Below are 26849 nucleotides of genomic sequence, written 5' to 3'. Positions count from 1 at the left end.
GTGGTTTTAATTTCAGTTCCGCTCTGTTGTAAAATGTGTAGTGGTTATTGAATAAAGTCGGTTGAGACCACCAAAAGTTTCTCTAATCAAAAAAAACTCGAACAAAACCTTTGAGCAGGTAAATTTTGGCATTATATTGTAGGAGACAGGAAGTTAATATTTTTCGATCTCTCCGGTGTGACAGTGTGTGACAGCAAAAATAAATTACTATCAAAAATTGTATTTTCATGGAATATATTACTTACACTGCATTATCAGTTGCTTAATATGCAAGTAAGTACAACATATACAAAAATAAGAGATACAGAGTTGAATAATTTGCTGAACTGGTTCCAGTCTTGGTGATATTTAAAATATGCGAAGATAAAACTTTAAAACATCCTATACATTTTCTAAGAATATAATAACTTATAGTAAAACATAAAAATACTTAAGTAAATTAGGACACCAGGCACGACCTTTCTGGTAAATTGTGTCTGGCAGACTGACTTACTTTATCACATTAAAATAAACTTATATTACCAAAACAGCATGATAAAAAAGAATTTTTTGGAACACAATTCATCAGCATAACAGTTATAAAGGGTGAACAATTAATTTATTGAAGCAATCTTGAAAAACGTAATGTTTTCGGCGTCCGGGTTTTTTATAGCAGGACTTTAACCACATCTTGACCGACTTTGTCCAGAACTTAGCTTAGAGATGGAAAATTCTCATTTTTTTTATTTTTTTACAGAGAATTCTAACAGAAGAAAAAGATTAATAAATGAAAATGAGTCAAGTAGATGTGTTTCTTGGAGCAGCCATACTGTAAGTAGTTTTTACAACTTCCTTAAGCCAAATTTGACAGTCGTGACGTTGAGAAATACTTACTTTTCTTACGTCACAACTGTCATAACTGTTTCTTGATGGAATTGCATTGTAAGTTGTGTTTACAGCGCCATGGAGTCAAATTTGTCAGCTCTAACGTTAAGAAACACTTTGATTTTAATGTAATTTTCAAGCTTTGTCATGAAAAGATGTTTTAGAATTTAGAGTCTAAAAAACTGACTTGTCAATTCCTTTGCCTGAATTGTTGCAAAGCCATACAAGAGCGTTTATTGAGAACTGACAACTAAAAAGAAGCTAGAGAGTATTCTCAGTAAATTATCGACAACTTAACAAAACAAAAATATTCAAATAGGAGCTGAGTAACACACAATCTTCTCCACAAAGTTTTGTGGAACTTACCATGTTCCGTAACTTATTTGTGGGGAAAATTACCTTGGTACATCTCTAGTCGCGCTATAAAAACCCAAACACTCTGTAAAGAATTAAAATATTTACAGATTTTTTCGAATGAAGTAATAACTGCTGCTTCTGAAATGCAAAGCCCCAAACGAAACTCTGACAGTCTTCGGTTAAAGTAAAGTTAATTAACTATTTAGGCCTGGATTTGGAATCAAAAAAGCAGAAAATACATAAATCTAGCACTTTTCAAGGTGGTAATAACGTGAAACAACAACAACCGAAACTCCTGAAATAGTTTAAATAAAAGTTTTGTAAAGATAACAAAGTGCGCAACCATTATTGCGCTTCCATTTATTGTCACCCTTATTTGACCTAGCACTTTACCTGCTTCACAAAAAATATGAATACAAAATGGAGACACCTTAAATACCATTTTTATAAAGTCTACACAGTTTTTGTGACGTTTTGTTGGTTTGGCGGTCAGTGACACTTTATAAAATTGGCTCCTGAATAATCATATCTAACTAAAGTAAATTAAAGGGTCGCCTTAACGTATAAGACTCGTTTAGCTTTGGTAGTGGGGATTGTAAGGAGCCTGTTTGCCGTATGCCTCGGTTTGGGGCGGGGGCGGATTTCCAGGGCCCATTGACATGGCTACGTCATAGGGCGGTGGGTGGTTCTGGAAGCCTGATTGGGGCGGATAACCTGAAAGTTATTGGTAAATGGTACATATTTCAAACTAAGTTGGAGTAAGATTCAAATGCACGTGTGTGTGAATTTACTAGGTTTTAGTTTCAACGATCACAAAATAGTCCAAATGGAGAAAAAATTGTTATCTCCATAAAAGGGCGTACAAACTAATTCAAAAAAGTGCATTTTTTCAAAATTTCAAATATAAGGTTGTTTGGTAACAAAGCTGTCGGTAGTTGAATTACTTTAATTGGAAAATGTAGTTCAATTACTTAATTTTATTTTAAGTAATTGAACTACTGTAATTAGATTACTTTTCAAAAACAGTAATTGTAATTGATTTTTCAATTACTCAGCAAAAGTAGTTGTAGTTGGTAATTGATTTTACGATTTGTTCTGTAATTGAACCACTTTGAAAGTAGTTGAATTACTTTCCGAGTAATTGAATTACTCTCAGAGTAATTGAACTACTTTCAGAGTAGTTGAATGTTAAAGTAATGGAACTACTTGTTTTTGAGGTTAGATACGATTGTTGTCTTTTGCGCGGTCGAGAAGTAGCGGTTTACTGAACCGGGTTCAGAGCGGCGTTTTGGTTGGGTAAATGAAAAAATAGAAAAAAGTTAGAAAGTTGCGATTTTTGCTGCCTGGTGTAGTATTTTGTTCTCTTCATTTTAACATTAAACAACGCTATAGGTTGCATTTAATTTTTTTGAGTTAGGCGGTAAAATAATATTTCTTTGTAAAAAGCGCCACCTGTGGACGAAAGAAAACAAGCTTAAATAATTATTTATGGAGCATCTAATAGAAAAAAACCTGCTCTTTTCAATGGTGCCAAACTTAATGTTCTACGACAAGGGGTTTCGAAGTTATCGCAGTTTTTTTAAAGCAACTTTTGACTTACCCCCACCACTTTAAGTCAAGAAATGGAGAAAAAAGGTTTTAATCAAAGTTGTTGCTAGTAAACGTAGCTTCTGTTTGCAAGTATTTTCAAAGTGCCATTGTATTTGAAATTTTGGAGATATGCACTTTTTTTAAGTTAAAGGTGTTAGTACGCCCTCTTGAGGACATTATAGTAGTAGTATTTGACTACAGAATTGTAACCAACGATTTGAATAGAGTAACTGAAATTTGTGATCTGGGAGTTACGTTTGATTGTAAATTATCATTTTCTGTACACATTTTTAATGTAATTAATAGAGCTTCAAAACTGTTAGGTTTTGTTGTCAGAAATTCAAAAATGTTCGATACTACAGATGTTTTAGACTTTCTTTATATGACACTTGTTAGAAGCAAATTAGAATACGCTTGTGTTATCTGGAATCCCATATATGAAAAATACGTATACTCTCTTGAGTCGGTTCAAAGCAGGTATTTAAAATGTAAACACTTTAGAATTACGGGAGATTACATATGGCACCAACGGGAATTTCTGCAGAATGTTTATAAGACTATAAGTTTACAAAATAGACGTTGGATTTCAACTACAATGCATTTATACGGTTTACTGAATAATGAAATTGATAATATTGAATTTTTAAAGTTAATTAGTATTCGAGTTCCCAGGTCAGTAAATATTCGAAATAAAGAGTTGTTTTATACGGTTTACGCTAGAACTAGAGCTCGAATCAGCTAAGAAAAGGCCACAGGCGTCATCAAACGATGATGTCACAATCTCTGTACGTCTCGCTTTAAATATTGCTGCTCTCGTTACTTTCCAAGTTGTTGCAGCCAGTCAGTGGTGTGCTATTATTTTATCAGTAAAATGAAACGTTTTCTTCGTTTTTAATAAAGAAAATAAAAGACAAAAAGTTTTTCAAAGGAATGGAAACTCCTTCTGCTTCTTTCTTCATAAATTGTAAGACGTTACTGACGATTTCACGGCCTTGGCTGTGTATGATAACACCTTTCCTTCCAACCTTTTTGGAAGACATTATGACAAAATAACGTTTTTCATTCATAACACTGTGTGAACTTCAACTGCGACCATCAACAATACAACCAAAACACCAGACTAAAACGGAACCTAACCTAACCCCCTAAGTCTCCCTGTTCGCCACTACATTTTTTTAAACTTGGCAACACCGTTTAGAGTGCCGGCTAGTAAAAGCATATAAAAAGGTCCATCTGTCCCTGGCCGCTGCCGCATCTGTTTTAATTGTGTCCAAGTAAAAACCGTACTACGTTGCCAAGTGGCTTTTTGACCGCTTAAGAATTTATTTTCGGGAATATTTTAATAGGACGCCTCTGATTATATCTAATGCGACGGCAACTGTAGAAGGAGAAAGAAATAGTTTTAAAAACTGCGTCATTGATGATGCGGTGGCCTTTTCTCATCTGATTCGAGCTCTACTGTGGCTGTTCAATCTCCGCTATATAGTATGTGTAATGTTTACAATAGTTTTAGCTTGGAAATTGATATTTTCAGTTTGTCAAAATCTGTTTTTCGCACGCTTTTGGAAAAAGCTATGCAACCTACGCATCTGTCTTTTTCCTTGTAGTGCACGTTATCACACGTGTACTATGATTGTTCTTTAATTGTGTATCGTTGAACAATAAAGCTATTATTATTATTATTATTATTATTATTATTTCCTGAAACTGAAAATATTTTCTAGCGATTCTTTTGGCCCCTTTTTATAACAAAATTTTTTTTTTCAAAGCTCTATGATTAACCGTTAAGTCAAAAAAGTCGAGTGCCACTTTTATTTGGACACCCTGTACATTTACTACTGCCAATAAATAAATTACTTTTTAGTAGTTCAATTACATTTGAGTAGTTGTACTACATTTTATCAGTAATTGAATTAATGCCAGTAGTTGAACTACTGTAATTGTCTATTAATTCAACTACTTTACTGAAGTAATTGGTAGTTCAGCTACATTTTAAAAACATTGACTAATTGTAATTCAACTACTTTCACGAATTTGAGAGTAGTTGGTAATTGTAATTTAATTACTTTTTTTGCGTGCGACAGCTCTGTTTGGTAATGACTTGCCGCTTTTTCGCTAGAGGGAGTTTCAACCGTTGTGGGGTTCGCAAATAACGCTGCATCTAGCAACTCTGTATCGTGTTTGAATTATTATGAAATTAGATACAAAACGACGCCTCATTTATTTAATTTTGACGTTTCGTTCACAAGTGACAGTCACTCAAAGATGGAGTTTACTAATGCGGAAGTTCGCGCTGTTTTGAAATTGTTTTTCGTGCAAGGCAAAACTGCGCGCGAATCGCATCGTCAGAATAGTGTTGTAGGAGATGGTACTGTGTGGATTCGAACAGCCGAATAATGGTTTCGGCGTTTTAGAACCAGTCAAAACGACACAAGAAATCCTGAACCCACTGTACCACAAGCGGATTTACGAAAAAGCTGGATGTTTGGGTGTCCCACGAATTGTCCAAAAAAAAAACCCTAAATGATCGCATTTCCATCAGCGAATTATTGCTAAATCGCAACTACAAACAGCAGTTTTTGAAGAGGATATTCCCTGGCGATGAGAAATGGGTTACTTACGATAATGTTGTTCGCAAACGATAGTGGGCGAGAGCTGGCGCAGTGGCCCAAACCAGGATTGACAAACAGGAAGATTTTACTGTGTATTTGGTGGGATTGGAAGGAAATTATACACTATGAGATGCGGTACATCGGACAACTAGACCGTTTGAAGGAAGCCATCGATCAGAAGCGGCCAGAACTAGTCAATAGGAAAGGAGTTGTGTTCCATCAGGACAACGCCAGGCCACACACATCTTTAGCGACCCGCCAGAAGCTCCATCGGATTATCATCTCTTCTTGGCGCTGCCAAACTCCATTGGCGATATTAAATTCAACTCAAGAAAAGACTGTGAAAACCGCTTATCCCAGTTTTTGCCAATAAGAACAAGAAATTCTATGAGAGTGGCATAATGAAATTACCTTTAAAATGGCAAGTTATCGAACAAAATGGCGCATATTTGACCTAATTCTGTTAACTCTAAATATATTAAATAAAGCTTTGAAAATCTAGTAAAAAGGGGAAAGTCATTACCAGACAACCTTATACAATGCCATTTTGAAAATAGTTGCAAAATGAAGCTACATTTACTAGTAACAACTTTGATTAAAACCTTTTCTCTCCATCTCTTGAAAAAAAGTGGTGAGGGTAAATCAAAAGTTGTTTCAAAGAAACGGTCGTGAAGAATGGCTGGAAAATATTTTCATGAATTTTAAAATTGCATTTTCTAAAAATTTTGCGTAACAAACTAGAAAGTTTCAAACAACAAACACATTTCCACAAACCTCTGTTATAGCCTAAAACAGCATACACAACATACTGGCTAGTAAGTGTATTTTATTCAGAAAATCAAATAATCAAAGCTGCAATAGCTTTCCTTATCAGACTAGGAGAACGAGACAATTCACCGCTGTATTTATAGAATGATAACATTACACTTAGATTATATTGAGGTTTAATTGTCTTGTAGTATCATAAAAACTAATAAATCAGATACAAAATTTATCTGAGCTGAATAAATATGTTATAACATTAGAATTAAATTACCTGCTGGAGGGTAAGGCCCCGCCGCTGGGGGATAACCTGCATGCGGAGGCGGGTAGGGTACAGAATGTGGTGGGTAACCTGAAATAGTTGCGATAAAATCAGTTTTAATGATCCTGGAAAATGAAGTAGAATTGATTACAAAAAAATCCTCAGCCTAAAACAAATGCAAAGTAATTTCCAATTGCTTGAGAGCGCAATTGCTTGTAAACAAAAACAAACAGAAAATCAAATATTTCATGGGGAAGACCTAAATTGTCCTTTGTGCACTTTTGGGTGTGAACAAAATTCCTCAAATTGGTAATGCTGGGGATGTCACTAGTAAAGTTTCAAATAAACTTGGTACTGCTAACAAAGCATCTTTAATAACAGTTAATGCCAATGCAGTTGCATAAAATATCCCATATCAACATGATATACAGGATGATTCATAATTTTATGAATTTTATGACAGAGAAGCCCATTTTTGTTCTCAAACCATGTTTAATGAGTTACAGGGTTTTAAAGCTTCAAAAATCTATTAGTATTTGTCCTTTATTAGGTCCTACAGTACAGAAATGTTGAATACTACTGTAATTTTGCTTACATTGCCACTCAAATCATTTAATAAAGCTCCAAGATAAACAACTTTCAGTAGGATCAAATATGTGGTTCTTGTAAAAGAACAAAAATAAGCAGTGTGAATAAGAAAAACCATCACTTGTTAGGTAGTAATTGGAAGGTTTAGCTGAAACTGAGGGAAAACCAACCAAAACTTTGTAAAAATTAAATAGCAATAAAAAATGAATGATGAAGACAAAATGGGAAGATGTATGTATCCTAATATGCCAGTAATGCCCACTAATTTCGTGTAATGTCTAGTAATTCCTAATAATTAACCTAACCTAACCTGACTAAACTTCCTGAATTATCACAACTGCAGAGTATAAAAAAACCTATTTTAATTAGAAAAAGTAAAAATAAGAAAATATCCGTGCAACGAATTAACCGGAATGGGATACCCTGTATATTTTTTCATTTTTGTATTCTACGTCAAATTCTAGACATATTTCGTGTATTTATGTCATACACCTATCTGTATCCGTTTCTGAGATATTTATCATTTTTTATGTGAAATTTGATATTTTCGGTCTCCAAAACATTTTTAATTTATACATATCAGGAAAGGTTTTTTTCTTGGTTTTTGTGTTTTGTTAGACAAGGTTTGTTCTAGGAATGGGTGCAGAAAAACGTCAAAATATATAATATGTACAGTGTGGTCAAAAAATCAGTTCTCAAAAGGACAGAAATTCTGTCTGATTCTCTGTTCAAAATTAAAGAAGTTTGTATTACGCCACTTATTTCAAAAAATCACTTTTTAAATTGATACATTGAACCACCCTGTAACTGTCAAAATAACCGAATTAATGAAGGTTAAAGTGGTAGTTGTCAAATTTAGTCAAAACTGTCTTTATTGCCACACATAACACTTTGTATAGACTTTTATATGTCAATGAATAGAAAATAAAATGGGCTTTCAAAAAAATATGACCGCCTGTGTTGATAGGTTGCTTCGTTTGGCCGCTAGAGGGCTCCAAAGCTAATGTTTTTCTTGACTGTTACCGGTTTAATATTTTTAAAGGATTTTTTTTTAAAATCGCGCAGATACGGCCCTGATATTTGGCACAAACCTAGCACAATGATTACCAAATCTAGAGTAGTAACAAAACTGTAGAAATACAATCATTAAGGTCGATTTTCGCTTGCACTAACATAACGCAAAACCCATTAGGACAGTGGCGGTGTTTCAGGCAAATTTGACCCTTACGAAAATTGTCATTTGCAAAAAGAGTTTTTCACAAAAAACTTCCAAGCATTACGTCGTGGTAGATCTAGTAAGTCACGTGACCGTGTTTTCCTAATTTTCTATAGTCAAATTAGCCTTTAACCAGTCAAAAAATTTGAACTACTTTTAGTACAGTTTTATACGTTAATAGATAGCCAATGAAATGAGCTTTCTAAAAATATTGCTATTTGGGTTGACAGGTTAGACAGTTTGGCTGCTAGAGGGCGTCAAATTTGACCAATTTTTTTTATCACTTTTTTGGTGCATCCTTTTGTTTAGTCCTCAAAAACTAGCTTAATTGCGCTATTTTTGGTAAAGTTTTATACATCAATGAATAGCCAATAAAATGAGCTTTCTAAAAATACCCCAACTGGGGTTAATTGGTTTGACGGTGTGGCCACTAGAGGGCGTGAAAGTTGACTCATTTTTTCATGATTTTTTTCGTTCAATCGTCAATAACTAGCTTATTTGCTACACTTTGTATAAGCTTTTATATATCAATGGATAGCTAATGAAATGAGCTTTTTATTGACATATAAAGTTTATTGATTAGTTGTACGGTTTCGCCAGACACTAAGACAGTCAACATTTTTGAAAATAAAATTACAAAATTCATAATTCTTTCTTATTTTCCAACAGATTTCATTAAAATTACCAAACTTTATTTATGTTATATATTTCAATGTTAGATGATAATTTTTTTTATAATATAATTGAGACCTTTTCAATTTTATTAATAATACTACTTTGCCCAGTAACGTGTGGTACTTATATTACTCTTAGTAATGTTGCCAATTCCCAAGTAATGCTGACTAATTCCTACAGTTTGTACCCTATAATGCGCCAGTGATTTACCTCTGGCTTATTTCTCATGTAGTGCAAAATGCTTACCAGGACTATTCATACATAATATACAAGTTCTCATAAAATTTAATATTTTTAACAACAGCCAACCAATGCAATGACTGGAGTCAGATTACTTTTTGAATGTGATTCAATCAATAATGCTCAAATTGCAGCAAATGGAATGGGATAATGTTGTTGTGGCTACTCTTCTGACCAACCACAGCACATATTATTATTTTTTGAATTTGAAGAGAAAATAAGCCTAAACACTAGTTTTGATTAAAGTTGAAAATTAGGTGCCATAGTTTTTTGTTATCCTGCAATAGTAAATTGGCTTTATTGCAGTTAGTGCACTCTCAAGCATAAGGAAATTGAGTTGAAAAAGCAAAGCACTAATAAAAAAAAAAGCAGTGAATTTGAAAACCACATACCCATTGGAGGTGGATAATACCCTGAAAACATTACAAAGAGTTAGTTCAAAGACATAAAACAAGTTTGAAGATATTCATTAGCAAACAAGTAAAAATCCCATCTCTAGAAGTATAAGTTAATACTTAGTAAATAACTAGACTGTTACTAACACTGAAGACAGAAAAAATAACATGGATAATCAATGAAACAACTAAAAATAATTACCTGGTTGTGGCATAGGCATTGCAGGAGGGTAGTTTTGTCCAACACCTGCATAACCTGAAGGGGGTGGCCCTCCATGAACTGGATAAGGCTGTGGAACTGGTTGTGAAGTAACAGTTACAGTTGGACCTGTAAGTATATATCAGTAAATATTAATCAGTATAGTTATTAGTATTTTGATGTAAAATGTGTTAAACCATTTGAAATTTGCTTCTTTCTGGTAGTATTACTAAAAATAATAAACAGTTTGAGTGATCAATAATAATTCTGTACTTATAAATGATCTGAATATGATTGTAACCAAAAAAAACAATTAATGAATGAGTAATATTTCACAAGTGTTTGCAAGGTCAAATTCAACATTCACATACCACTATCTAGGTTTTCTTTTTACTATCCTGCTCTTTTAACTGATAACTTGGCTTTTGGATATTCAGGGAGTGTTGTTTTACAGATAGCTAAAATTTTATAGAAACATACTCACCAGTTGGCCCATAAACTGTACCTTCTCTCTTCCTTCTACAACACCAACCGCACAAAGAAAAAATGATAATACACACTACAATCACAGCAATTGGACCTATTATATCCATTTTGTAGGCCTTGTATAGAATTAGTCCTTGGTAAAATGGAAGTTTTGAACTCTCCACTCAAACCAATAACAATGACAAGTGTAAGGTATGAAACTAACCGCAATTATCAAAATTTGCTCTAAGCAAAGTGATCGTTTTCGTGTTATGAAATCATTTTTCACTTTTGTACATCTTCACTAAACAACAATCAACAACAAACAAAAAGCCAAACCCAGCAACTTGGTGCAAGAAAATGTTGATTTGACAACTGTTTGACGTGAATGACATCTGACAATTATCTTTTACACGTCAGTCTGTCGTATTACTTTTCACTAGGGATGTGCCCTAGTAATGTCACCACAAATGTTATTTATATATTCAATATTAGCTTATTCAATTATTCAATATAAGTTTCTTGCTGAATGCGAGCAGTATTGAAAGGAATAAAATTTGTCAGACTCTTTTAATATACTTAAATTTGGTTAAACAAATACAGTGTAAAGTCAATAAGGTGCAAATATGTAGTAATTAGTATAAAAGTCAGGATCGACGTCACAGGCTTAGAAAAGGAAAAATCAGGTGACTAAATTTGTTTACTCATCCTAACAGTTTCATAAAAATTGTAGACTTTTAAGCCCCATTCCTCAACCTGCTACAATACAAACTAAACCCTCAGAAAAATTCCAATATTAGTATCCCTACAATTAATGGTTTTTGAGAAATTTTTTTCAGCAAATACCTACCTGTTTTCTGTTCTATTCTAATTTCTGTTTATTTAGTTGTAAATCATAATAATGGACACTCTTTTAGATAATATGAGATAACAAATAATGAGAATAATGAGAAATAGTCCAATGAAAAAACAGTATTTACCTAATGGTGTTCTATTGACATGTTTAGCATACATGAGCTGCACTAAACAAAAAGACATAAACACAAAGGGGACAAATTAGCAAAGAAAGTTAACCTATCAGTTGTTGTTAAGGAATTCACTAATTTACACTATTTGCATACTTACTTGCTTGATAAGGAGCAGGAGCAGGATTGGAGCCTTTGCAACAAAGACAGCACAGCCCTAAAACAAACGAACATTATAAGACTAAAAACACCAGAACTGAATAATTATTATTAAAAGTTAGGAGTTTTATTTACCTAAACATAAGCCACATTCACAACAACACCGCAAAAATTCACAACAATCGTCATCCATAATTTTTGCACAAAAATATTAACAATTTTTACGGTTAAAAACAGTGACTAAGCCAGGAGGTCACGTTCTAGTAATAAACTATTATATTAATTAGAACCTTGCTGAAATACCTTGAGCAATAATGAGCTGTAAATAAATAAACCGTACCTACAACGTTGCCAAACGTGTAATATGACTAATATGTTACCATCATTTTAAAAAGCTGAAATCGATTCACGTTTAGTTGATCGGTTTTAAAATAACAGAATGTGCGTTTGAGAGTAATTATGAATTAACATATGATAATTTAAATTTTGTACTCGGTGTTTTCTATAAATATAGAGAGGGGAGTTACCACTTGAATCAAAAAGAAAAAAAGTAAATGGCAACAGTGCTATCAACAAAGCATCAGACGCCCTACCCTGTGATGCCTTACCTGGAAGTGTAGCAACTGTCACGTGATTAATTCTGAATTATGGGTAATTTTTGACATATTTATACTTATACATAACCAAACATTTAATAATTATCTGATCTAATCCTAATCTAATGTGTACTGTAAACTGTAATTATTAAAAAACCTTTTAATTGTGGATGTGGAAATTTAGTAGGTTAGTCCGGCTAGTCTGACAGAGTTTTGTCACCTTTTTATATTTCTATTAATTCCACTTAAGTAACCAACACACAGGGAAAAACTTGACAAGTCAGGACACTGCAATGTGCTTAATCTCAGTTATTCACATTTAAAAAGCAATATGGATAGAAGAATTGATCTAAGACTGCGTAAACCACGACAAACTAAAGGCACTCCATTTTATACACAAAGAAATTATTGGGCCGCTGGGGTATTGGTGTTTGGTGCAGTATCTTGGATCATTATAGAGTAAGTGCTACAAAACACCCTATAAACCTTCTCATCTTAATTGTTTCGAATTTGATTAGAGTTTTACCAGGAGGTAAAAAAATCAAATCTTATATGCATGAGTTTGTGCAAGATTCTGAAGCGGTAAAACAAAAAGCAGCTCACGTTAATATTGCCTGGACCGATCCAGCTGTAGACAGATTACTAATACTAGCAAGAGAAAAGGAAGCATACAAAAACGAACCCGAACCCGAATCTCGGTTTTTCAAGTTGTTGAAAGAGTTGAGAGGCCTGCCTATAGGAGTTGACCCCACCAAAGATGAATAAGAAACCTAGGTTTGAATTTTATATAAAGTAAAATATAATAGTCTGTTAGTAGTTGAATAAAATGTAGTCAAATAACTTTATCTTTTTATAACCACAAGTATAATATTAGAAAGTAAAACATCCAGATGGGGTGGATTGAAAAAAAAAAAGACAAAGATATGTTTATTTAAATGGTGAACCAACAGTGTTTTGTTATTTCAGCAAGTCCAAAGCAAAAAACAAAAACCCACCACCGGCCAAGACTGAAAAAATATCCAAATACTTTCGCCAAAATCAAGTAGAGTCAAAAACATGTAACCAAGTATTGGATGATTCTCTTGATGATTTTAAATCGCCTGTGGCTATAAAAACTCCCAGTCAAACCACTTGGAACCTGAATAAAAACCCACCAAAAACCAGAACAACTGGTAGAAAAAAAGTGGCAAAAAATTCAACTCTAGAAATCATAAAGGAAAACTTTGGAGTTAATGGGGAACATATGCAAATGGCTATAGCTTTATCAAAATCAACTTATGATGCTGAATATGGTCATAGTTCTGATAGTGCAAGTAAAACTGAAACAACAGATCTAAGTGCAATATTGCAGAACGTCAAGCCAACTAATTTGGAGCAGTTTGGATTTAAATCTGCAAAGAGTGTGTTGCCTGTTTTGAATCTAAAAACTAAGACTGTAAATCAGGTAAGTTGTATTTTCAGTAAGTTTACTTGAAGAATAAGTAGATAAATGCCAAAAAAAGAGATTGCTAATTTTATTAATGAGTTCTGATTTTTGGCATTTAGCCCTTTATTCATAAACTTTTGAGTTATCATCAATCTACACTGGTAGTTGGTCCTTAAAGATAATTATCAGTCTTAAACAAAAATATTACTTACTTGGAAAATTTAATTTTTTGCACCCACTTCTTTTCCACCCTGTATAGTATAGTTATAGTGCATTAAAGTGAAAGTTTTTTTCATCAGCCAACAGCTAATAAATCAAGCTGATAGCAAAACGGCGCGGCGCGGCAGGGTTAGGGCCAGATTAGGACATTTTTTTTTCTTGAGGCATTTTTAAGGATATTTCTTCCTGGGGGAAAAATATTTACCAGGGGGATCTGGGAAAACCACTCCTTTTAGGAAATTTTGAGTTTATAAGGAACACACTTTGCCTTCAAACTCTGTGGGAGAGCACATGTAAAAAAATGAGTAACAACAAACATATAGAACATATCTCCATCTGTGGAAGAGAGTATACTAAACTTTTGTATTTTACTTTTTTTTTGCATAATAGAGTGTTCTAGGTCAGTTTTCTCCATTATTACTGTTTTTTTTTCATAAAAACTCTATTTTGTTAAAAGAAAGCAGAACTTTTGGGCTACATTTTGACGTTTGAACGAACCTCGTAACTGTCACAGGGACCAAATGAGGAACTGTCAAATTATGACATTTTCAATAAAACTTGTTTATTTGCACTGGTTTATTTCTGGGTCAATATTTTGGTTATTTGCGATTTTTAAAAGAAAATTGTATGGCCAAATTAAGGGCTACATTTTAACGTTTGATCCAATCTTCTGTCACAGGGACCAAGTTAGGACCTGTCAAATTGTGACACTTTCAATATTTCTAGTGTAGTTACACTGTCGTATTTCACGTCAAATATATTGGTTATTTGTAATGTTTAAAAGAAAATTGTATTAAGGTAAAATAAAGCCAAAATTACGAGCTACATTTTGACATTTCAACAAACCTCCTAGCTGTCATACGAACCCAGTTAGGAACTGTCAAATTGATACACCTTCACTATTTCTAGTACAATTACCAAGACAATTACACTGTTGTATTTCTTTTGAAATACCTCAGTTGATTGTATTTTTTGAACAAAAGTTGTATCCAGTTAAAAGAAAGTGACATTTACTAGCTACATTTTGACGTTTAAACGAACCTCCTAGCTGTCATACGGACCCAGTTAGGAGCTGTCAAATTGTTACACCTTCACTCATCACTACTTGTAGTACAGTTGCACTGTTGTATTTCTTTTGAAATACCTCAGTTGATTGTATTTTTTGAACAAAAGTTGTATCCAGTTAAAAGAAAGTGAAATTTACTAGCTACATTTTGACGTTTAAACGAACCTCCTAGCTGTCATACGGACCCAGTTAGGAGCTGTCAAATTGTTACACCTTCACTCATCACTACTTGTAGTACAGTTGCACTGTTGTATTTCTTTTGAAATACCTCAGTTGATTGTATTTTTTGAACAAAAGTTGTATCCAGTTAAAAGAAAGTGACATTTACTAGCTACATTTTGACGTTTAAACGAACCTCCTAGCTGTCATACGGACCCAGTTAGGAGCTGTCAAATTGTTACACCTTCACTCATCACTACTTGTAGTACAGTTGCACTGTTGTATTTCTTTTGAAATAACTCAGTTAATTGTAATTTTTGAATGAAAATTGTATTCAATTAAAAGAAAGTCAAGTTTACGAGCTACATTTTGACGTTTTAAACGGGCCTTCTAGCTGTCATACAAAACAGTTAGAAGCTGTCACATTGTTACACCTTCACTATTTCTAGTTGTTGCACTGTTGTATTTCTTTTGAAATATCTGGGTTAATTGAAATTTTTGGAAAAAATTGTATTAGGTAAAAGAATTGCCAAAACTACTGTCTACATTTTGACGTTTGATCGAACCTCCTAACTGTCACACTGTCTCAAGCTATGAGCTGTCAAATTATGACATTAAAAAAAAACTGTTACTTGGCGCTACTCTATTTCCCGGTCAATATTTGGGTTAATTGTAACGTTTGAAAGAAAATGTTGCTTAGTTAAAAGAAATCCAAAATAATAAGCTACATATCAACGGTTGAAGGAACCTTCTAGCTGTCATAGTAACCAAGTTAGAACGTGTCAAATAATATGCAGGATTTCAACAAAACTAAAAAATATGTGAAACAAGCATTTTTGTTTAATTTTCTTGGCTTGTTCAGACTGTTTTAGCTTTAAAAAGAAACCTTTTTTTGTCTTGCAGCCTTCCAAAAAAAACCGTTTCAAGTACATCACCCCAATTCTCAACTTGCGGTCTAAAGAAGAGAGAGAATCGTTGATCCACCAGAAAATTTCAGAAATTTTAAAGACAAACGTTCCACCGCAACCAAAAATTAAAACGAACGTATCTTATTGCCACGGCAGCAAGCTTCAGAATTTAGTCGCTAAAAATCGATTAATTTGGTCTGAAAGTGATTACTTTTACGTTGACAGCCTGGGTTTGGACAAAGATACTTGTAAATGCGGTTATTTATTAAGGGATTGGAGTTCAATACCTGGAAGAGATAAATCACCAGTTAAAACCGTACAAAAACTGTCTTCAGACTCTAGATGCTTAAGTCCTGATTTATTTGAGTCAGAAGATGAATTAGACAGAGAGTCACCAAAGAAGTCTACTCATTTAAAAGAGATACAAAGTGATAATAAACGAAACATGTCAACTAAAGCAAAATCAATTGATTTAACGGACAGTGATCCGGAAGAGGGGATTGGCAGTTCATCTAGTGCAAAACCGGCCAGTTTTTACAGCCTTGATGAATTTGAATTAGATGAAGGTGCATTTTGTGGCAAAAGTAAAAATCCGCCAGAAATCAACATCAAACCATTGACAGCACCAGAAGAATTTAATTTGGATGAGTCCAGTCACTCTGACACTAAAGAGTGTACTGCTGATTTTCAAAAATGTGATAGTAAAACTGTAAACTCCATTCTTATACTACCTGGCACGTCGGATCTAGTAGAATGTAACCAAAATGACTCAAAAGTTACAGATTCGTTATTTAACGGTTTTCTAGAAGATGAATTTGTGAAGTCAGAATCAGCAGATGCAAGCCTAAAAAACATCAATAACACTTCCCAAGATATAAATAAGGATCATTCTCGAATTTCCAATGAAATTCATGTAAAAAACTTGGATTCTAGAAGTGATGATTTACCCGAAACTGAGTCTTCAGTTTGTATAGAAATATCCGACGATTCTTCCATGGATTCAAATACAAAAGCCTCTCAGTCACTTTCAAAATTAGAGCGCATCAGTCAACATTGTCCATCTCCCCATAAACGCAAACTTAATCATGAAAATGTGAGTTTCGATTTTACAATGCTTGACATCTCAGCAAATAGTCTACCAAAGTCTTGTTCTACCAAGAAACTATCACCAAACTCCTCCCTAAAAGAAAATTATAACAGTTTCAATCACGATTTAACAGTAAATTATGAATTAGAAAGTGCAGAAAATGAGATGGAATCGTCTCATTTGAAGGCGAAAGCCGCTGATGTGGAATTTATGAACCGTGAGCAGTATAAGAAAACAGCGAACACATATGAAACTCATCTAGCAGATGACGTCAATGACTCATTACCAGCTTTTATGGAATATAATGACAGTTTGAAAAAGATTGCTTTTCAATCTTCAGTGGCTGATGATGGAAATTCTGATGAGTCTGTAACACACGAATTTGTTTTTAATGACATCAAAAACACATCATTAGTATCAAAAGAACTCAATAATTTAGAAGACATTGATTCTGTATCTCAACATTCTCTTTGTATAGAAATATCAGACGATTCTTCCACAGATGAAAACAATATGGACTTTCAGTCAAACTTAGACCCTACAACACCCAAAGTTAACTTCAGTACAATATCCAGAAAATCACTTAACATCAATTCTGCCGAGCTAAACATAACGGATTACGTCCAAGAAATGCTGAACAAAGACAACTATACTTTTGATGAGCTGAAATTGAGCCAAGAGTCTCAAAGTAGCCAAATTGACGACGAAGAGCTGAATTACTCCTGTCACTTTAACACTCCATTGAAAGCAGACTACACTCCGAACCTAGAATATCAAAAAGAAGTGCCATCCAAGGATAAGACTCCATCACCAAAACTGAGAGCAAACACACCAGATAATTACATAATTAAAACTAGAAATGTGACACCAATGCCGGATTTTGACTCCATGACCACTCCAGCCATCAATAGAGAGTTGGAGAAAGTGGGGGTGAAAGCCCTAAAAAGGGCTAGAGGAGCGCAGTTGCTTAAATACATCTACGAATCTACGCATCCTCTAGTTGGTAGTGTAGATGCTGATGCAGACTCTGATGATGAAGGAATGGTTATTAAACGAAGAAAGAAAAATGACACTAGAATAGAAGTGGAGGATGCTAATCAGATAGAAATTCTGGGGGACCGATTGTTACAACAGTAAGTATTTCCCAACTTATAAAAATATAATTAAAAAAACTCCGGGATTTTGTACCTACTAGGGAAAAACCGGAGGATTTCATTTTTGAAAGAAGACGACCGACGAAAATTCCTTGTTGTCCCGTACCGTTACAAATTGTCTGGCACAATTTCGTTTCCTCGAATCCTTCAATCAAAGAAAGTATCCTTTTGTATGAACCTTTACACTTGGAGTCTCTTCATAACATGTTGAAACAATTAGGCTACAAGTATCATATTCAGGTAAGTTTTTGTTTGTTTTAAATATTAAAAATTTCAGCCTCGTTTTGAATAATATAGGAATATGTGACATGAAAGTAACAATAATTGAATTTCATGTAAAGAAATGTTTTTTTTAATGTCGTTTATGATGATACAATCTTTTGGAATCATCCTAATATAGTTTGGTTTCTGATGTTTGTTTAAATATTAAAAACTAGGACAAAACATATTAACGCCATAATACGAAACAAAATTATTAATTAACTCAATGTTAGTTTTAGGCAAATGACCTATTTCTGCAGTTTTTGGAAAAATTACAAACAGATTTGCCCTTTTAACTCATTACAGTGTGTTTAATAAAAAAAAACTAGGTCAACATTATAACTTCACATTCTACAGCGTGGTCGATAGGAATTGACCGTGTACCTAAAAAAATTTAAGTATATACAAACGCTTTTCAGTGTCTTTGTGAATTTTTCCGATTTACAGGATGTTCCAGAAAAATGGGAGGTAGTTTTGACGCTCCATGGAGCGAGCAGAGCTTTTTTGACGTCACAATGACGTCATTTGACAGTTACTGAAATTATAGTTCTGCTAAATTACGTCATCGTGACGTCAAAAACGCTCTGCTCGCTCCATGGAGCTTGAAAACGAATGCGGCCCAGGATTGAAACACTTTCTACGTTTAACGAACGAACATGAATTGGGCTTTCCCATATGGCTGTGAATTTAATTTTAAGTGCAAAAAAGTAATATCTACGGTTCAGTTTCAGGTCTGTAACTGCTCAAATACCCAAATTATGGGCCAAACAGTGTTTCATGCCATTTGAGCGTGTTTTCTGTCATTTTCTGTTTGGTTATTCGAGACTAACGTAAACCAGAATTTTTTCCAACCAATTTCCAGTACGGTCCTGTTTTTAGGTTAAATTTACTAGCCCCAGTAAAAGTTTTAGATCTGTAATTGCCCAAATATCTAAATTAGGGGCCAAATATTGTGTTTTCTATCAGTTGAGTGAGTTTTCTGTTATTTGCTTCCTTGTTATTGCCGTCTAATTAAAACTAAGAAATTTTCTAAAAAAAATTCCAGTACATCATTGACTTTTAGGATGAATTTACTAGCCAGTGAACGTTTCAGGTCCGTAACTGCCCAAATACCCAAATTATCGACCAATTTGTGTTTTTTTCGAAATCTCACGATTTTTACGGTTTTCAGTGACTTGTCAAATAACTGAATTATTTGAAGCAAAAAGTTTCAAGAAAAAATAAAAAATTGTAATTCTGGCTTTGAACTTTTTCTCTAACAATTTAGATCAAAAAAGGTCACCTGACCCCAGTAACCTCACACACTTTATTAAAAATAGTGAGACGTTGCCAAAATTTTAATTTCCTTAGAAACTAGAGAACATTTGATAAAACCTTGTATTAGTGCCAAATTTAACTGATACGATTATACAATAGTTTTCTTTGCAAACATTTGGACTGTTGATGAAACTTCAAAAAATTGTTTTTGATCTCTTGATAACAAAATAGCAAAAATCTTAAAAAATTACATATCAAACAGTTTCTCAACTTTAAAATGGTAATGTAATTAAGATAGATATTGGCTTCAAATGCCAGGTCATTTACCCTTATAATTGATTTTATCCCAAGAGACATTAAGCACTATTTACATGAACCATAAAGCTTTTTGTTTAAAATGGGTTTTTTTACAGTTTTCAAATCAAATTATTGGCAAAAACTTTGCCTACTTTTCTGCAGCTGTTACAGTTCCCAAGATTACAATGTAGACACTCAAATTTGGGAAACATTGTATATTTAATTAATTGCAATACAGGGTGTTCCATGATAAACCAACAAATTTCCCTTAATAATAATCCATCCCTTCTAGGCTATAATAATAATGAAAAGCCACCATTGTATGTTAAAATTAGCATTTTTCTTACAGGATCTGTTGAGTTTTTTGGATAAGAAGTGTATAACAATAAGAACTACACAAGGTAAACGTCCCAACAAGTGATAAAAGACATTATTTGATTAAAAGTCTCCTGTGTTTTTACTTTATTGTATATTATTAGTTGCAGTTACAAAAAACTTTAAGTTAATGCAAGCAGTGTTTGCATTAAGTTTTGTGTGTCATGTATTTACACTTTTCAAGGTCCTCTATCTGGTTTTATATTTACTTTTTTGTACCTACATTATTACAGGTTGTAATAAAAGTTGTATTGTGGTAATTTTATTTTAATATCATTAATCCAACTAATGTACTATACTTATATCACATTCTTTTTCTTCATTATTGCAATTTGCAATGCAGAATAAAACATACAAACTATTCAAACCCAACAAAACCCAGATATTCTGTATTGCATATCAGATGTGAAGAGCAAAACTTAATATTACCAGGTTAAGTCTCTAGTTTCCTCCCTTGTTCTTCTGTTTAATTTTGTAGTCAGATAGGGCTGCTTTGATAGCATCCTCGGCCAACATAGAGCAATGCAGTTTAACAGGAGGCAATGACAATTCTTTGGCAATTTCTGTATTCTTCAACCTTAAAGCCTCATCAACTGATTTGCCTTTCACCCATTCGGTCGTATAGGAGCTGCTGGCTATAGCAGAGCCGCAACCGAATGTTTTGAATTTGGCATCAACAATTTTCCCATTCTCATCCACTTTGATCTGGAGCTTCATGACGTCGCCGCAGGCCGGCGCCCCCACCAAACCGGTGCCCACGGTCGTGTCGTTCTTGTCGAGGGACCCCACGTTACGTGGGTTTTCGTAATGGTCGATCACTTTAGGATGGTAAGAGGCGGTCAGGATTCGGAAGGGATTACATGGTCCGCAAAATGATTTTAATAGAGCGCTACCGGGATTTAAAGCCATGACTGTTGCGTAACTGAAAATGTATAGGATATTAGTGTTTTGTAATGCTATATTGCAAAATTTTTACCTTTTTTTGTGATTGATTCGAGTCGTATACGTATAATCTGGAATTTCGAAATGTCAACAACATAACCTCCTTAATCGTATGATATTTACAAAAGCATCCTAAAGTCTATTGTCACGTGACAATTGTATATACTGTTGATAGTTCGGTCATGTGGGTTTTAAGGTATAGATAGACCTAACCTAAACTTTGGTTAGAGTTTTCTAGGTGTGGTTAAAGATCCGCGAGGAAAACTGGACAAGATGCATTATTTCCAAAATAAATTGAAATTTAACAACATAAAGTACAACTATTTAAAACTCTGAACTGTAGTCAGATAAAATGAAGCGTGATTAGGTGATTCTTACCTTTCAACTTAAAAACAAAAAAAAAATCGGATGCGGAGACGTAGTCACTCCATAGCTTTTGAGATTGAGGTTATATCAATTTTGTTTTTGACAATTTTAAAAACTTAAATTTTTCGTAATACAATTTCATTAAAAACAGGATGGGTAGCCGGTCTTGTCCCAGAATACTATTTTGCCATACAAAAATTAACCGCAACATATGCCTTCGACACATTAGCAAGTATATCCATAAAGATATTTCATCAAAATCAATCCGGCAAAACTTCCTTGATTACTTTATCAAGTCGCAAGAGCACACTTTTGTTAGATCTAGCCCTGTGGTGCCCTTTTGCGATCCTACGGTTCCGTTTGTAAATGCTGGAATGAATCAGGTATGTATTTACTCTTTTAAAGTTGCCATACAAGTTTAAATAAAAAAAAATAACAAAGTTGTTATTACTGGCACTTGCTGGCCTATTTTGGTCTGTAAATTTACAATTATAACATTTTTATGGTATTAAGTGCATACTGCATTCCAAAACAGACAGAGAGACTTTTGACACTGAGTTGAACTTATGTTTTGCTTGTTTTTTTTTGTGAGATTGATAGTTTACATAATTTTTTCCATAAACTTCAATGAATTAGGGTGGTTCTAATGCCTTTTTCACAATGGCCCTTATCATAAGAAACACATAAACATAAATGTAAAGTTATTTTTTTCTTATCTTATTTATGAAGAAATTATTTGACAATTACTAGAAGCTATCTGACATTTCCAGAAACTATCTAACAATGCCAGAGTCTATCTGGCAATGTCATAAACAATTTGGCAATGTCAGAAGCTATATGATATTGCCTAAAAGTATCTGGCATTGCTTGAGGGTATCTTGTCTTGCTAGAAATGATCTGACCACTGCTAGAAGCAATCTGGCATTGCCAGAAACTATCTAACTGTGCCAGAAATTATCTGACAATTACTGGAAGCTATCTGACATTTCCAGAAAGTATCTAGCAATGCCAGAGTCTTTCTGGCAATCCCATAAACAATTTGGCAATGTCAGAAGCTATTTGACATTGCCTTAAAGTATCTGGTTTTGCCAGAAATGATCTGACAATTGCTAAAAGCTATTTAAAAATGCTAGAAACTATCTAACAGTGCCAGAAATTATCTGACAATAACTAGAAGTTATCTGACCTTGCCAGAGTGTATCTGGCAATACCATAAACAGTTTGACAGTGTCAGAAGCTATATGAGATTCCCTGAAACTATCTGGCCTTGCCAGAAACTATCTGACAATTGCTGGAAGCTATCTGACATTTGCCAGAAAAGTGACCGTTTTGCAAATAGTGTACTTTTTTTACTTTTTTTAGTGCTGCTTGTTTTAAGTAGCAAGTCATAAAGTAACTTAATTATAGCTTGCTGTCTATAGCAAAGACGGCATTGCAAACAAAATAAATATTGAAAATGCCAGTTTGATTTTTATATTCAATTGTGCATCCAGTCTGGCAAATGCTCTAATCCTGCCAGTATAAACTGGCTCACCCTGTATTTGCTAAACTTGATTTGATTGAAAATTAGTAAATTGTCACTGCTTTCCAGTTTAAGGGAATATTTTTGGGAACCCAAACCCCCCACTTTACCAGAGTGACTAATAGCCAAAAATGTATTAGAGTGGGGGGTAAACACAATGATTTGAATGTGGTCGGAAAGGACGGTTATCACCATACATTTTTTGAAATGTTGGGCAATTGGTCTTTTGGCGACTACTTCAAGGTAACTAGGTTTGTTTTATTACTTAAAGTTTAAATGAATATTCTGTGTGACCTAGGAAGACGCCTGTAAAATGGCGTGGGAATTGCTTACCAAAGTGTATAAAATTCCACCTTCAAGATTGTATGTCACTTATTTTGGGGGTGATGAGAAATTCGGACTTTCTAGTGACGTAGAAACTCGAGATATTTGGAGAAGTATTGGGTGGGAGCAATTTCTGTTAGTTAATTGCAATTTTAATTGACCGGCAGTTTGATTATGATTGTAGCATTCCTGATGAAAGAATTTTAGCTTTTGGGGCTAAAGATAATTTTTGGGAAATGGGATTAACTGGACCTTGTGGTCCTTGCACTGAAATTCATTTTGATCACTTGGGCAGTGTTAACAGATCTGAGTTTGTTAATAAAGATTTACATGATCTGACGGAAATTTGGAATTTAGTTTTTATCCAATATCACAGGTATTAGCAAGTTATTTACACTGAGGGTGTAAAGTTTTTAATAAATTTTCTGTCCTGTATGGAACAGACTTCCAGATGGTTCTATTAGTGTTCTGCCTAAAAAACACGTAGACACCGGACTGGGCCTAGAAAGGCTTTGCTGCGCCTTACAAGGTAAACTAAGCACTTATGAAACTGACTTATTTGATTACCTTATCAAAGCGATAGAAAAGGTAAACTCGAAAAATCGGCGCTGACTTTCAATCGAAGTAATTTTTCACAGAATTGCAGCAACATTCAGAAGTATACCGGGAAATTTGGAGAGCACGATTGGAACGAAATAGACACAGCTTATCGGGTCTTAGCCGATCATATGCGCATGATTACTGTATGTCTGGCTGACGGCGTAATTCCTGAAGAAAAGTGAGCCAATTCAATAGTAATTTCCGTTGTAATTTAACTGCATAATCAGCGTGTTTCAGTCAAAAACTGAAACGGATAATGAGAAAATGCTTTATTCTGAGTGAAACTGTGTTTGGGAAAGAGCGTGGACTGATTAAAGAATTGTCCAATTATGTAGTCGAAAATTTGGGTGACGTATATCCTGAATTGGAAAGGAATATAAGACAGGTAAGCTCAGAAATTAACAAAATTAAATACTTTGACTATTAGAAAGATCAACTTTTTTTAATTAAAGGCTTTTTTTCACCCTGTAGAGAACAATTATACAGGGTGTCCCTGAAATGCATGCTAGTTTAGTGTGTTTTCTGTTATTTTCTGTTTGCTTATTCCAGTATGGGCCAAACTGTGTTTCATGCCAGTTTAGTGTGTTTTCTGTAATTTTCTGTTTGGTTATTCCAGATTAACGTAAACCAGGATTTTCCCAAAATATTTCCAGTACGGTCCTGGATTTTAGGTTCAATTTACTAGCCTCAGTGAAGTTTCAGGTCCGTAACTGCTTAAATACCCAAAGTATAGGCCAAACTGTGTTTCATGCCAGTTTAGTGTGTTTTCTGTAATTTTCTGTTTGGTTATTCCAAATTAACGTAAACCAGGATTTTTTCCAAAATATTTCCAGTACGGTCCTGGTTTTTAGGTTAAATTTACTTGCCCCAGTGAACCTTTCAGGTTCGTAACTGCCCCAATACCCAAATTATGAGCCAAATTGTGTTTCATGTCAGTTGAGTGTGTTTTCTGCAATTTTTTACTTGATTATCCAGTTTAACAAAAACCAGGATTTTTTCCAAAATATTTTCAGTACGGTCCTGGTTTTTAAGTTCAATTTACTAGACTCAGTGAAGTTTCAGGTCCGTAACTGCTTAAATACCCAAAGTATAGGCCAAACTGTGTTTTATGCCAGTTTAGTGTTTTCTGTTTGATTATTCCAAATTAACGTAAACCAGGATTTTTTCCAAAATATTTCCAGTACGGTCCTGGTTTTTAGGTTAAATTTACTTGCCCCAATGAAACTTTCAGGTTCGTAACTGCCCCAATACCCAAATTATGAGCCAAATTGTGTTTCATGTCAGTTGAGTGTGTTTTCTGCAATTTTTTACTTGATTACTCCAGTTTAACAAAAACCAGGATTTTTTCCAAAATATTTTCAGTACGGTCCTGGTTTTTAAGTTCAATTTACTAGCCTCAGTGAAGTTTCAGGTCCGTAACTGCTTAAATACCCAAAGTATGGGCCAAACTGTGTTTCATACCAGTTTAGTGTGTTTTCTGGCATTTTCTGTTTGGTTATTCCAGATTAACGTAAACCAGGATTTTTTCCAAAATATTTCCAGTACGGTCCTGGTTTTTAGGTTAAATTCACTTGCCCCAGTAAAACTTTCAGGTTCGTAACTGCCCCAATATCCAAATTATGAGCCAAATTGTGTTTCATGTCAGTTGAGTGTGTTTTCTGCAATTTTTTACTTGATTACTCCAGTTTAACAAAAACCAGGATTTTTCCCAAAATATTTCCAGTACGGTCCTGGTTTTTAAGTTAAATTTACTGCTTTAATGAAGTTTCAGGTCCGTAACTGCCTAAATACCCAAAGTATGGACAAAACTGTGTTTTATGCCAGTTTAGTGTGTTTTCTGTTTGGTTATTCCAGATTAACGTAAACCAGGATTTTTTCCAAACTATTTCCAGTACGGTCCTGGTTTTTAGGTTAAATTCACTTGCCCCAGTGAAACTTTCAGGTTCGTAACTGCCCCAATACCCAAATTATGAGCCAAATTGTGTTTCATGTCAGTTGAGTGTGTTTTCTGCAATTTTTTACTTGATTACTCCAGTTTAACAAAAACCAGGATTTTTCCCAAATTATTTCCAGTACGGTCCTGGGTTTTAAGTTAAATTTACTGCCTTAATGAAGTTTCAGGTCCGTAACTGCCTAAATACCCAAAGTATTGACAAAACTGTGTTTTATGCCAGTTTAGTGTGTTTTCTGTTTGGTTATTCCAGATTAACGTAAACCAGGATTTTTCCCAAACTATTTCCAGTACGGTCCTGGTTTTTAAGTTAAATTCACTTGCCCCAGTGAAACTTTCAGGTTCGTAACTGCCCCAATACCCAAGTTATGAGCCAAATTGTGTTTCATGTCAGTTGAGTGTGTTTTCTGCAATTTTTTACTTGATTATCCAGTTTAACAAAAATCAGGATTTTTCCCAAAATACTTCCAGTACGGTCCTGGTTTTTAAGTTAAATTTGCTAGCCTTAATAAAGTTTCAGGTCCGTAACTGCCTAAATACCCAAATTATGGACCAAACTGTGTTTCATGCCAGTTTAGTGTGTTTTCTATCATTTTCTGTTTGGTTATTCCAAATTAACGTAAACCAGGATTTTTTCCAAAATATTTCCAGTACGGTCCTGGTTTTTAGGTTAAATTTACTTGCCCCAGTGAAACTTTCAGGTTCGTAACTGCCCCAATACCCAAATTATGAGCCAAATTGTGTTTCATGTCAGTTGAGTGTGTTTTCTGCAATTTTTTACTTGATTACTCCAGTTTAACAAAAACCAGGATTTTTCACAAAATATTTCCAGTACGGTCCTGGTTTTTAAGTTAAATTTTCTAGCCTCAGTGAAGTTTCAGGTCCGTAAATGCCTAAATACCCTAAGTATAGGCCAAACTGTGTTTTATGCCAATTTAGTGTGTTTTCTGTTTGGTTATTCCAAATTAACGTAAACCAGGATTTTTTCCA

The 26849-nt window shown here is 34.1% G+C and overlaps 4 protein-coding genes across 7 annotated transcripts in view; 2 read left to right on the top strand and 2 right to left on the bottom strand.

Annotated features, from left to right (window-relative positions):
• Nucleotides 1–217: 217 nt before the first annotated feature.
• LOC145724102 (uncharacterized) lies at nt 218–11704 on the bottom strand. Of its 4 annotated transcripts, XM_081972207.1 has the most exons (6): nt 11485–11704; nt 11351–11407; nt 9764–9889; nt 9559–9579; nt 6460–6537; nt 218–1935 (listed from the first exon to the last, which is right to left on the bottom strand). In XM_081972207.1, the coding sequence occupies exons 1-6, from the start codon at nt 11540–11542 to the stop codon at nt 1796–1798; spliced, it is 480 nt and encodes a 159-aa protein (XP_081828333.1). In that variant the 5' UTR covers nt 11543–11704; the 3' UTR covers nt 218–1795. The 4 variants fall into 4 exon arrangements, with proteins under 4 accessions (XP_081828333.1, XP_081828335.1, XP_081828334.1 ...); XM_081972209.1 differs by lacking the exon at nt 9559–9579 and having other exon boundaries at nt 11485–11691; XM_081972208.1 differs by lacking the exons at nt 11351–11407; nt 11485–11704 and adding an exon at nt 10245–10612.
• A 314-nt stretch (nt 11705–12018) lies between these two features.
• On the top strand, nt 12019–20414 carry mus312 (mutagen-sensitive 312). Its single transcript, XM_081972153.1, has 6 exons — nt 12019–12404; nt 12464–12719; nt 12912–13389; nt 15719–17943; nt 18006–18204; nt 20129–20414. The coding sequence occupies exons 2-6, from the start codon at nt 12703–12705 to the stop codon at nt 20198–20200; spliced, it is 2991 nt and encodes a 996-aa protein (XP_081828279.1). The 5' UTR covers nt 12019–12404; nt 12464–12702; the 3' UTR covers nt 20201–20414.
• On the bottom strand, nt 20401–21289 carry IscU (Iron-sulfur cluster assembly enzyme). The gene is made up of 2 exons (XM_081972211.1): nt 21131–21289; nt 20401–21076 (listed from the first exon to the last, which is right to left on the bottom strand). Exon 2 carries the CDS (start codon nt 21061–21063, stop codon nt 20596–20598), a length of 468 nt encoding a protein of 155 aa, XP_081828337.1. The 5' UTR covers nt 21064–21076; nt 21131–21289; the 3' UTR covers nt 20401–20595.
• A 174-nt stretch (nt 21290–21463) lies between these two features.
• AlaRS-m (alanine--tRNA ligase, mitochondrial) overlaps nt 21464–26849 on the top strand; it is a 29035-nt gene continuing 23649 nt past the window's right edge. Inside the window, exons 1-7 of the mRNA XM_081972152.1 lie at nt 21464–21845; nt 23054–23227; nt 23283–23428; nt 23493–23684; nt 23752–23896; nt 23947–24086; nt 24146–24293. Of these exons, the coding sequence (XP_081828278.1) occupies nt 21615–21845; nt 23054–23227; nt 23283–23428; nt 23493–23684; nt 23752–23896; nt 23947–24086; nt 24146–24293 (1176 nt within the window). The 5' untranslated portion in view covers nt 21464–21614. The remainder of the gene's footprint in view (nt 21846–23053; nt 23228–23282; nt 23429–23492; nt 23685–23751; nt 23897–23946; nt 24087–24145; nt 24294–26849) is intronic.

The sequence above is a fragment of the Ips typographus genome, linkage group LG2, assembly GCF_016097725.1.
Source record: "Ips typographus isolate SLU linkage group LG2, UJ_Ityp_2.0, whole genome shotgun sequence".
Taxonomy (NCBI): Eukaryota; Metazoa; Arthropoda; class Insecta; order Coleoptera; family Curculionidae; genus Ips; species Ips typographus.
Note: the sequence above shows the minus strand (reverse complement) of the source record. Positions and strands in the feature narration are given on the sequence as shown.

Coding starts and splice junctions, on each gene's coding strand:
- LOC145724102 (XM_081972207.1), bottom strand. CDS start 11,542: ATGGATGACGATTGTTGTGAATTTTTGCGGTGTTGTTGTGAATGTGGC. Junction 11,408..11,484: donor TGAATGTGGCTTATGTTTAG/GTAAATAAAACT, acceptor CGTTTGTTTTAG/GGCTGTGCTGTCTTTGTTGC. Junction 9,890..11,350: donor TCCTGCTCCTTATCAAGCAA/GTAAGTATGCAA, acceptor ATATACTTACAG/GTCCAACTGTAACTGTTACT.
- mus312 (XM_081972153.1), top strand. Junction 13,390..15,718: donor AAACTAAGACTGTAAATCAG/GTAAGTTGTATT, acceptor TTTGTCTTGCAG/CCTTCCAAAAAAAACCGTTT. Junction 17,944..18,005: donor GGGGACCGATTGTTACAACA/GTAAGTATTTCC, acceptor TGTACCTACTAG/GGAAAAACCGGAGGATTTCA.
- IscU (XM_081972211.1), bottom strand. CDS start 21,063: ATGGCTTTAAATCCCGGTAGCGCTCTATTAAAATCATTTTGCGGACCA.